The sequence below is a fragment of the Bidens hawaiensis genome, unplaced genomic scaffold (genome assembly GCF_021521415.1).
Source record: "Bidens hawaiensis isolate Kalapana, Puna unplaced genomic scaffold, B.hawaiensis_p1.1 tig00030221_1, whole genome shotgun sequence".
Lineage (NCBI taxonomy): Eukaryota > Viridiplantae > Streptophyta > Magnoliopsida > Asterales > Asteraceae > Bidens > Bidens hawaiensis.
Window position 1 is genome coordinate 71,296 of NW_027495030.1, and position 12,645 is coordinate 83,940.

Sequence of the window (12,645 nt, forward strand, 5' to 3'; positions counted from 1 at the left end):
TTTAGTGACTTTCTTTAGGGGGGGGGGGGGAGTTGGGAGATTCGAGTCTTATTGTGATAAAATGTTGTGCGCGAGTTTAGGTTTTACTACGAGTCTTGTTGTGATAAACTGTTGTGTGCGAGTTTAGGTTTTACTACAATAAGCCTTCGGGCGGTGAGTTTCATCAGGAATTGGTGTTGGGCCAGGTCAACAACGTTACCTGCGTGAGTGGCTGTTTATAGTGAGTGGGTTTTGTTGGTTGTTCAAAAAATAATAATAATAAAAACATTGAATTACTAATTTAAAATATTAAATTATAATATGCAAATTGGTGAAGAAATAATAAAGGGAGTGTGTGTTGGTTCCTTATGGAAGCAAAAAGATAGTGCTAACTTTGCGTGACAAGTTAATATACTTTCTATACTTTTCTATTTGCGTGACAAGTTAGTAATATTTTTTTTTTAATTGTTGTTGTGGATTCACATAGTTTATAAAACATGGTAATATGAAATATAAAAGTCAATGGTAGAATGTGTCAAAAACAATGGATAAAAGTCTACATACTTGTGACATGTCAAAAACAATCTATAATTAAATTAAGGAAACCAAACTTATGGCATTGTATTTTCACTTTTTATCACTTAGCCCCTAAAATTGTTCTAAGCATACATCATTGCATGCAAACGGTAACACGCTAAATTTTATAAAACGTTAAAGCCAACACAAATCAGACTGTCTGGCTGACTTGATATCCATACAGTTTGATTCATGATTTAATGTTTGGAACTTGAAACCAACCGTTTACCTATTGCTTTTCATAACCACTTTGATTTGGCGTGTCGTATTTCAAAACCGTAAATTCTGTTAAACCGAATCATAAACAGTTAAGCATTCCAACGATATCAAATTTTCGTGCAAGTCATCCCTTTATCCTTTCTTCATTTGTTTTAATATTATAGAACAAGTTTTCCTTGTATTGAAAAAATCTAAAGCACAAGGGCCCATTTTCCAGAGTTTGAAAAATTGTAAATAAATTTACTATAAATACAAAGAAAGAGATAACCATCAACTTTGTTAATGAAGAAACCGCAATACATGTATGAAATCAACCATTTATTTGTCATTGAATATAATCCTTGGTTTCTAAAACCATATTCATAAACCATCCATGAAGCTTCATGCTAATGAAGGCAAAATTCAAGTGTTAACAAGAAGATCAACCTCACCTTCAAAGATATTGGCCCATCTTATAGCCTTATCATTGTTGCTCACCATTCTCCCTATTTACTACCCTTACATTCATTACATTCTTGAAAAAACAACTTCATGTTTGGATGATCACGTGCGCGTTCAAACCACCGCAAGTTTGTCCCACCACCACCCTTTGTACCTCAGCCACCTCCTACCCACCTCCCTTAGAAAAGATAATGACCACAAGGTGTCAATGGCAAGGTTTCCATTGCCATTGCCACCCGGTGGGCAGGAGGTGGTGTTAAGACGGTCTGGTGGTGGTGGTGGGAACAAGTCTTGTGACTTGTATTCGGGCGAATGGGTGGATAAGCTGGAGGGGAGTTATTACACGAATGAAACGTGTTGGGCGATACAAGAGCATCAAAATTGTATGAAATTTGGGCGGCCGGATAGAGGTTTCTTGAGATGGAAATGGAAGCCTAACGAGTGCGAGTTGCCGGTGTTTGATCCGGATGAGTTTCTAGAGATGGTTAGAGGGAAGTCTCTTGCATTTGTAGGTGATTCTGTAGCAAGAAATCATATGCAATCTCTTCTTTGCCTCTTATCAAGGGTATGCTTGTCTTTTCACATCTATATGTTACAATTTGTTCTATACTAAGAAACCTACTCGAGTTACAATACAAATAGATTTATAGGGTAATCATTAAATATTAAATATAATATATATATATCCTAATATGTGCATTTAAGATCACAATCAATTAATGAAAATAGAAATAGAGATTAAGAATAGGGAGTTGCTAAATCAGCTAAACGTATTACTTTCTATACCATTTTTACTAAATATATCCCTCGATCCCACTTGTGATTATATGAAAAAACGATTAATATAGAGAAGCAATAATATTCCAATAGTTGATCCTGAAAAACCGATTTCTTGCATGGTATTGCTGAGCAAAATCAATCATATGTCGTTTGGTTCAAAACTGTTAAAAGGCCAAAGTAAATATAAATACTTACATAGGCCAAAATCTTACAGCCTGACTCGGTTTTTCTAACCAGCTTACAAATATGAGTTGTAAATCAAACCGTTCGGTACAGTTTAAAGATCTTAAACTTCTAGAAAATCAATCGTGGCACGGTTTCAAACGCCCTATGTGACAGTTTTGAAAAATATTTGATAAATATGTGTTATTGAACTCTTAAATACAATCATAGATAGTATACTGGCTTATAAAAATACATTCTAAAATGTATTATTTATTTAAAAGAGTGTGTGACATTGATAATTTATACATCAATATTAACCAGGTTGCATATCCAAATGATGTTTCAAACTCAAGTGACTTGAATTTCAAGCGATATGAGTATCCAGAATACAACTTCACCATTTCAATTTTTTGGTCACCATATTTAGTGAACACAGAAAGAACCGATCGACAAGATATAACACAACCATTCAAACTCTACCTTGATGAATTCGACGAATGTTGGACATCCCAAATCGAAAATTTCAACTATGTCATCATCTCAGCAGGCCAATGGTTTTTTCGGCCCACAATGTTCTACTCAAACCGTCAAGTAATTGGTTGTCTTTGTTGCCCAGAAAGCACCATCCGCCACCGGTCACCCACCTTCAGCTATAGGAGGGCGTGGCGGACTGCTTTCCGAGCAATTAATAGCTTAAAGAACTTTAAGGGAATTGTTTTCTTGAGATCTTTTGTGCCTTCACATTTTGAAGGTGGGCCATGGGATAAAGGTGCGGATTGTGTAAGAACAAAGCCTTTCAAGCGTAACGAGAGGGCGATAGCGGATTATGTTTTAGATATGTACAAGACTCAAATGCAAGAGTACAAGTTTGGGGAGCGTGAAGGGAGGAGAAAGGCGGTTAAAATTACGTTTATGGACATGACCCATATTATGCATCTGAGACCAGATGGGCATCCGAGCAGATATGGTCGTTTTCCGTCACAAAATGTGACCATGGCTAACGACTGCGTCCATTGGTGCTTGCCTGGTCCCATTGACGCTTGGAATGATTTCTTGATGGAGTTAATGATGAGGGAAGAGGTTCATAGATAGTCTCGTAGTGTTTATAAACTAAAGTGTCATGGTTAGATTTTTAATTTTATATTTGATTTGTTATTACATTTTAGTATTTGATCAGAAGCCCATTGGGCTCAAAGCTTTCAATTTCAGGTTGCCTCATATATGTTTTTAATGGGTTGGGTTCTAGTCTGGGGTATGGTCATTGGTCAAGTCACTAAAATATTACTGTTAATTCAAAGTTCAAACTGAAGGTTAATATTTTTAATAAGGATTTTCATATTATAAAAAAAAGTTACTGATCATATGAATACAATTTCTTTTATTTATACTAGTTTCGTAATGGCAAAAAAAATTAAATAATGATACAAATTTTATTTTTAAACGACAAGGACAATTGATGTTCAGCGGCATACATCTTCATAGCCCAGGTGTGTTCTTAACTCAGAGTCTCATACGAAATTTTAACTATCATTTATTAACCCTCAAGGATGGCGCCAACCTATTCAAGGAAGAAACCGACAACTTGTTATACCCTCTGACTTGTCTATACTCTATACCTAAGAGCTCAATAACATCATGTTCAAATTTATATAATACAAATACTTAATATGATTTTTTTTTTCTTAAATAAACATATCAATTTTCTTTATTTAGATGTGTCAAAAATTGGGTTCCAATATGTAAAAACATAGATATTACATCAATATAGCAGGTAGGCGGGCAACAAGCTGCGCCGTCACCCCTTTCTGAATTGCAAACCCTAACCTGCTAAAGACATACCCCTGCCCCTTTTGAGTCGACACATTGCTATGCACAACATGTTGGACCCTGGTTAGAAAACGGATAGCTTCCGGTGCCAAGGAGCCAAATGTATCAAAAGCCAGAGGGACAAAAACATGTTGGTTCTCTTCGCAGGCTTTAGCATATTTCTCCACCTTCTTCGTTTCAGCCCTTTTCATTGCTTGCCCAGCTACAAACCCATTATCCCTCAAACCAGCTAAGGGAGATACCCCTGTGAGGTCAACACAAGCGTGTTTTCCCCCGGCCCAACCAAAGACGAGCAAATCTGCCGATCGTAGAGTGGATCTCCCTTCCGTGGGGTCTGTAAGGAAGTTTACGGGGGCCTCCTTTTTAGCTGATATCCCAGCTCGCCTTAAGATGTCCCAAAGAACGTCCTGCACCCAATCATGTCGGTATTTGAACCCAGGCATCTCCTTGCAATGAACCGCATGCTCTCCGAATTTATCCAGGCAGGCCTTACGGCAGATCGGACATGTTTCGTCTTCTGGGTACATTGGGACCATCAAACGGTACTTAAGAATGACCCTATACTCGACCGCAGACATGCTTTGGCCCAAGTCATCAAGCGGGATAACGGTCAGAAAATCTTGGGCATGAAGACCTTGTAAGCATTCAAAAACCGCCTTCTGTCGGGGGGACAATCCAAAAACTTCTCCCAGGCTCTGAGCGATTTTTCCAAAAAGGGCATTCGCCAAAGTTTTTTGAGGCTTTGGTGGGGCGGTGTCCATATTAGAGAAACCGCCAATGTCAAAGTCTGGGAGAGCGCCATTTAGGCGTTCCAGGGCCTGCACGTAGTCTGGGTCCAGGTCGACAACTCCGCTATTCCTTAAGATGTGATTCTGTAGCTTCCAAGATTGAGCCCTCGTCGCTACAAAAGCGTAAACCCCAACATCATGAGCCGAAAGAAGGCCTAAACCCCCTAAGCGCATCGGTAAAGATGCAAGTCGCCACTGAAGATCACCAAAGAACGGGCCTCCACATACAACTATGTCTTCGATGGCTTCTCGTAGCCCCTTATCAAAACAGGATACCGCATCATCCATCATATGGGGGTGGCATGTTCGTAACCCAAAAAGCAACTTAGCAACCCCCATGCAAGACCTAAGCAGGAGGAGTTCGCTCTGGGGATCCCTAAGGCAAGGTAAGAGTTTCATAAGATCAACCGCACGAGATGCTCTCTGCCTCGCCAACTCCTTAATAAAGTAGGGATCTCGACTAACAGCCCCTCTAAGGAGCTTTACCCCTCTCTCTGGTCTACCAATCCCACTAGGGAAGAGCCCATCTTTAACTTTCACCCCTATACACGCTGGCCAAAAAACCTCGGTTTTCTTAATATTAAGTTGCAGCCCCAATGATGGCCCTTCCGAGTTGATAATGTCTAGGGCTTTAGCGACTTCGTTGGCACCACCAATAATAGTCCCATCATCCAAGTACCAAGCATGAAGTGGGAGGTTACAGTCATTTTGTACCCGGAGAACAAGAGGGTGTAATGCTAAGGCAAAGAGGAGGAGCCCAAGGGGGTCTCCTTGCTGAACCCCAGTAGTAGCCCCTATACAGTCATCATCAACGTACAACCTAGCCGGCTGGGCATAAAGGAACTGGACCCATAGATAGATAGACGGGCAATGATGATGAACCTCTCGGAGAAGGGCTGTGCGGTCGACCATATTGAAGGCGTTGGAGAAGTCCACGGTAAGCATAGCTAAAGAGCCGTCCGCGTGAAAGGAGTTAAGAAACCGGTTCGCGCTGTGAAGCACCGCCTCTGCCCCATTAGGGGTCCCCACCCCAAACTGAAAGTCCCCTAAATACTAAGTCATTTCCTTCCCAACCATCTTCATAGCCACTTTAGAAACCAACCTACGCCAGATAGCCCCCACAGCAATGGGCCGAATTCCATTATCCGGCTTTAATAAAGGGGTAAGGGGGGCCAAAGCAATAAACTCAGCGAGCACCTTGGGGCACAGACCCCCTAGCCATAAGTTGACGACTTCAGTGATGGCTGAGAGCAGACCCATGGAAGTCACTGATCCCTCACCACTAAGAGCGTCCAACAAGTGTTGCGCCCGCATCCCTCACCACTAAGAGCGTCCAACATGATTGAATTTATTTTTAGTTTGAGTTTGTTAATATTAAAAATGATTTTTTTATAAGGTTTGGAGTGTTCCATGGTTACTTGACTTAAATTAAATTCTTTTATGGGTCTCCAGAAATCACGCCCATGATTTATTCAATGTATTTTCAGTCAACTATAGTGGCGAAATTTATTCATACTCAATATAAAAAACTGTGACAGATTATATCAATTATCTTTATATATTTTAAGTTTTCTCTGCTGAATTTTGTCGGCTAGAGTAAAATTAGTGTAAACGTGTCTCACATCTCCATATTGGAGATTCACATGTATCCATAGATTCATTTATCTTTATGTAACTTCTAACTTTAACATTTAAATTAGTTTCATGAAAAAAAAAAAAAAAACAAAACAAAACATGTTGGTTGGTTATTTATGATATTTGTTTATTTTTATTTATTTATTTTGTTATTGGTTTTAAATGCTTTCAACATTTATTTGTTGGCATGAAACACTACCGGCTAACAAAATATTTATCACCACTCATAGCTTTCATTTTATTTTCTTTTAGGACTCCCAACCCATTTCAAAAATGTCACATTGTATAAAAGACTAACACACACATTAGCACGGTAGTGCTTGAAAAAAATAAAATGAAAGTTAGGAGTGGTGGTAGTAAACATTTAGTTAGTTGAGAGTGTTCCCGACCTACAGGTGAGAGTTGAAAGTATTTAAATCCAATAACCTTTTTTCTAACGCAATCCGGTATTTTGACATCGTCATTTTCTAACAAAAATATAAGAAGCAATCCCAAACGGGAACCATTCCATTGATGGGTGTGGAGTTCGCAGATCTATCAAAAATAGAACAAATATCAGAATCCGCAAACTATGCAAGTTCAGAATGAAGGTTCATAAGCAAAATTACTCGAGCTAAATGAATGATTGACACTGACAAAGTCTACACATAAAGGAAAGAAATTGGCCGGTAAAGGAAAAGAAAGCTTGGTCGACATGGTTGTTGATCAGACCGTGTTAAATGAACGAAAAAAAAGTAAAAAAAAAAGATATTCTAAACAAAAAAGTGGAATCAATGTGATTGGACCGACTTTGCAAGTAATCCTCCATGGTAAACACAAGAAGTGGGGTTTTCTTGCGAAGGAAAAGATGAGCTAGCATTCGCTTAAATGTGGTTCTACCTAACACATACACACGATTGATATTAATATGAAGAGCAATTGCATGACATGTCATTAGAAACTTACTGAAAACCAAAAATGAAAAGTTACAACTAAAAGCCTAAGTAATAACAAACTTAATTTCACGAGGTATAAGTTCTTATATGATAGAATACGATTTCACATATCTTATTTTATTATATTTTAACAGGATACTAATCTAAATTGTGATGGTGTAACACCCATCTCATATGTACCTAACAAACTTGCAACATCACAGATTCGGTATAAGGCTAGAGAACGCCGCATAACATCGACAATCAAGTAAAGAAACGCCAAGTAGGATAAAATTTCATAAGGCAATCGAACAAGGAAGATGTCATACTAAGTTAACACACTCGGGCCAAACAAATGAACCACATTGACATTATATGAGAACGAAACTCTAAATATGAGTCTGGTACGTGAGGCAAGATTGGAGATACATTGACCTATAAGCCTAATGACAACCAGCTCGACATAAATGCATTAACATATAAAAAATCTTAAAAGTAAGAATATCTAAAGCGTCACGCTTATGCATAATGAACCTATAGATAAGCATACTAGTCGAGAGTAATATCTGAAGTAACGAACTTATAAAAAATAACCAGGTTAATTTATTTTAGTTTCAATTCCACTCTTCCACTCCTTATACTATAAATAGTATACGCCTTTAACACATTTAATTTTTTAATAACTTATTTTCCTAATAATTGTTAGTTTGTTACTAAACATAAACACAATATGAAAGGTGTCTTTGTCATATATATTAAACTAAACTTTATATTATATCCATATATAAAAGCTTTGTGAGCAAATAACCAAATACTAAATACCACTTCCCTTATTCACTCATCATCTCCTTGGAACTTGATCATCATCCTCTCTGTTATTCTTTCATCCCCATGAAGCAAACTAGTGCACTATCCCATGGCAAGAACAACCAAACCATAACCCATCTAGCCATCTCCAAGATTCTCTTACTAGTAACCCTAACCCTAATCACCCTCACAGTCATACCCTTATACTTCCCATTCCACAAATTCCCATCTATCTCTAATTCCAATAACCACACTCCCACCTCACCAGTTGTTAACCATTCACAAGACTCACTCATCACCATAGATGACAACCACCACAAATGTGATGTGTTCTCTGGTGAGTGGGTTCCAAACCCTGATGCACCTTATTACCATAACACCACATGTTGGGCTATCCATGAACACCAAAACTGCCAGAAATATGGACGACCAGATTCGGATTACATGAAGTGGAGATGGAAACCAGATGAATGTGATCTACAAGTGTTTAATCCTTACCAGTTTTTGGAGATTGTGAGGGATAAAGCTTTGGCATTTGTTGGTGATTCGGTTGGAAGGAATCATATGCAATCTTTGATTTGCATGTTATCAAGGGTACGTTTGTTTGTTTGTTCATCTTTAACTGATGGTTGTAGAAATCATTAGACGCTAGTCGAGCGGTGTGATAGAGACTAACGATTAATCAAGAATAACGATTAGTCAGGACTAATAGGGAAGTCAATAGATAACGACAGCAATTAACCTGCGCCTAGCTAGGTGCAATATATAGGTAGGGACTAACGATTAATCAGGATTAACAAGGAAGCTAGCCAATAGATAACGGCAGCGATTAACCTGCGCCTAGCTAGGCGCGATGAATAAGGACTAACGATTAATCAAGATTAACAGAGAAGTCAGTAGATACCGACTAACGATTAAACTATGTCTAGACGCGATTTTTACGAACATGTCATATCTCTTTATTATCTTTGTTTGTTAATTACTTAATTATGAAAATGATTCACGGTTACTATTTGAAGAGTTTGTTTGTATATATGTGTTGAAAAGATCAAGTCTTGATTGATCACATTAACTTTCTTATTTGTGGAAATTATTTTGGAGTATTAAAAATATTTTGAGTCTTGAACAAGTTAGGTGTTTGTTTTTTATTTTATTTTAATATTGATAGTTTTTGAATATTATTTTGTGAACAATCTTGTATCGGGTGTAGAAAAAAACGGGGTTGAAAAGGAAACAAGATTCGGAATTATGGGAACAAAAGTCGAGAACAGTTGAGCTCTCATTTTCACATTATTTTATTTTCGAATATTTTTAAATAAAACTTTGACAAAGTATAATCTTAATAACTTCTACAACACTTCGACTCGTCTATGGGTTATTAGTGGACAGTAATATAGACAAAGTCTTTTTAACTGTATAGGTTTGAGCGTCATTGACATCTGACAAAAAAATTGCCTTAGAAAAAACAATCGCACTCGAAAGAAATATATGGGTTCTATGCGTGAACGACGACGCCGCCAATATAAGAGAGAGGATGCGCCGCTCGACCGGTAGAAAAATAAGTTGAAGCTCGACGTGCCATTTTAACGGTTTTTCAGTTTCTATGGTTTAATTTGGCATAAGTTTTAGGAATTGACAAGACAAAGAAAAGAATCAATACATGAATTGGAAGTTTTTTTTTTTTTAATTAAAAGTTTAAAACTTACTTTAACTTTAATATGTATGATTATATACTTATACACTTATATATATGTTTTTTAAAAATCATATAAAAATGTGTGAAATATTCTCACTTCCTAGGAACCTAAGTGAAAAAAATATATTTTCTTTTACTAAAAAGGCTCTGATTTTAAAATATGTAATAAATATATAAATATAAATCTTTTGTGATAGCTGGTGAAGGAGATGGTCCGATTAAAATAACCAAACATATGTAATAAATATTTAATCTTTTGTGATGAGACATACATATAATTTCAAGTATAGAACTTATTAGTTATTTATATATATGTATCATAATTAATACATATGTATATTATTTTTTAATTTTTTTGAAGAAAGTGAAACCTCGAGAAAAGGTGATGAACCATTTAAAATTCTCATATAGTTTTGTATAATATTGCTTCATTGACTGTATAAAAGTAAGTGACCGACTGATATGTGACGGGAAAATATTTATAATAATGACAACGTGTAATAATAAAATTATATAAACTTAAATATTGTAGTGACTTATATATAAGTCTGTCTATATTAAACTAGTTTTTCTATCCTGCGTGTTGCGCCAGAGCAGTTGGAAAACCCCAGCGTTGAAATCCGGGCGTAGGTAAAACCCGAGTGTTACGATGATGAATCGACACGAATTCGGTCAGTACCGGCTGCGCTCGTTACGATATAGGCACCATTGGTAAAATTTGAACCTAAAAAAATAATTCGTCAAATTAACATATAAAAACATTAACATATAAGAAAACAAAATATTTAAGACGATGCTTATTTGGTTGGCAAACTGGCGGTGGTAAAAACCAAGCATTGTCGGTTCCGAGCATTGAGATGGTAACTTGACACGACTTCGGTCGGTTTTGATTACGTACCTTATGGTACCAGAACTAAAAACGAAAAAAATATAAAACTTGAGGTGGACCAACGACCAATTGGGAGGAAGGGGGGGGGGGTCGATAGCGTTGTTGGTCATGGGCGGCCACGAGTTTGTGCGAACTTGATCGGTTCCTTTTAGACCTATTATGGTCCCAAAACTAAAACAAAAAAATTTTGACATTTGGTCGGTTTCCATTACGTTTATTATGGTAACTGAATTAAAAAAAAAAAAAAAGTCACCGACTAATACAGTGCCATCAAGTGGTCCAATATGCCATTTGCGGCACCAAACTTATTAATTATATAGTAATAATAATAATAGTAATTTCTTTTTAGAAAAAATTAATTTGATAACTCTAGACATGGATACATCTTGTATACATATATAGTTAAAGGGGAAAATAAATCATAATTACTTGGTGACAAAACTTAGGGAATATTTTCATGTGGGAGCATGCTTTTATTTTCACTGTTCTTTTCCAGAAATTTCATTTGTCTTTTCCACAGAAACCATGATCATATATAAGCTCTGCATTTGCATGTGCATTACTTTATACAAATGGCTTCATTTTAAGGTATACATGTGTTAATGTGTATATGTAACATGACAATGACAATATTGGTGTCTTGCAATTAAAATCTTAGGTGGAGTATCCAATCGATATCTCAACGACAAAAGACGACGACTTCAAGCGATGGTACTATGTGTCGTACAATTTCACAATGGCCACGTACTGGTCACCGTTTTTGGTTAAGTTTGAACAACCCGATACTGATGGCCCAACTCACACGGGCGTGTTCAGTCTATACCTAGACGAGTTTGATGAGAAGTGGACCAACCACATTGATGAGTTTAATTATTTAGTAATAAACGGAGGCCATTGGTTCTCACGGCCTTCGTTTTACTATGAGAACCATCGGGTGGTTGGTTGTAAATGCTGTCAGATACATAATGTCACTGACTACCCGATGACATTTGGGTATCGAAGAGCGTTAAAGACCGCGTACAAGGGGATCCTGAGCCGGAAAAACTTTAAAGGCGTGACGATTTTACGAACATTCGCACCAATGCATTTTGAAGGCGGGGAATGGAATGGAGGAGGGGATTGTGTTAGAAGAAAGCCTTTTAAGAACAATGAGATAAGGTTAGAGGGTTCTAATTTGGAGTTGTATTTGGCCCAAATGGAAGAGTTTGGAAAAGCCCAAAAGGAAGCAAGTGAAAATGGGCTGAAATTTAGGCTTATGGATATAACCCAGCCCATGTTGTTAAGGCCTGATGGACACCCAAGTAAGTATGGGCATTGGCCCAGTGAGAATGTGCCTTTATATAATGATTGTGTGCATTGGTGCCTACCTGGACCTATTGACACGTGGAGTGATTTCTTGCTACATATGTTGAAGATGGAGGGTAGGAGATCAGCCCAAGAGAAGATTAATAAAAGAAAAAGAAAAATAGCAAGTTAAAGTTAAGTTTTTAGTTTTTACTTTTTACCTTTTCTTTTTAAACACAACCAAAAAGGGATAGAAAAGCCCTACTTTAAAGAAAGTTTAATTAATATCATTTTAATTCTTGTTATTATGAGAGTATTTTTTTTGTTGTAATATGATTTATATCATATATCATATTGTAGTATGGAGGTATCGACCTCGGTAAGAATCATAGATAATTTTTTATACATTAATGGGAACCTAGTCGTATTTCTAGGTAAAGTAAAATGACTAGAGGTTAGAGGATTCGGGTTAGACCGGGCAATTCCAATATGTAATCAGAATCGGCTTAGGACCGTCCCGGTTAAGCATATTCAGTTCCGTTTTTGTTTAATTTTTGGGGTAAATTCAGGTTTGGTCTGGTTGAGATAAATACTAACATAGAAGTATGTTAGCATAGAGAATTCATATTCGGTCATGGGTCCAAT

The 12,645-nt window shown here is 37.0% G+C and overlaps 2 protein-coding genes across 2 annotated transcripts; both read left to right on the forward strand.

Moving 5' to 3' along the window:
* Window positions 1-1,147: 1,147 nt before the first annotated feature.
* Window positions 1,148-3,260, forward strand: LOC143580091 (protein trichome birefringence-like 19). The gene is made up of 2 exons (XM_077063218.1): window positions 1,148-1,780; window positions 2,482-3,260. Exons 1-2 carry the CDS (start codon window positions 1,148-1,150, stop codon window positions 3,250-3,252), a joined length of 1,404 nt encoding a protein of 467 aa, XP_076919333.1. The 3' UTR covers window positions 3,253-3,260.
* A 4,939-nt stretch (window positions 3,261-8,199) lies between these two features.
* On the forward strand, window positions 8,200-12,193 carry LOC143580092 (protein trichome birefringence-like 19). Its single transcript, XM_077063219.1, has 2 exons — window positions 8,200-8,725; window positions 11,375-12,193. The coding sequence occupies exons 1-2, from the start codon at window positions 8,216-8,218 to the stop codon at window positions 12,191-12,193; spliced, it is 1,329 nt and encodes a 442-aa protein (XP_076919334.1). The 5' UTR covers window positions 8,200-8,215.
* Window positions 12,194-12,645: the final 452 nt, after the last annotated feature.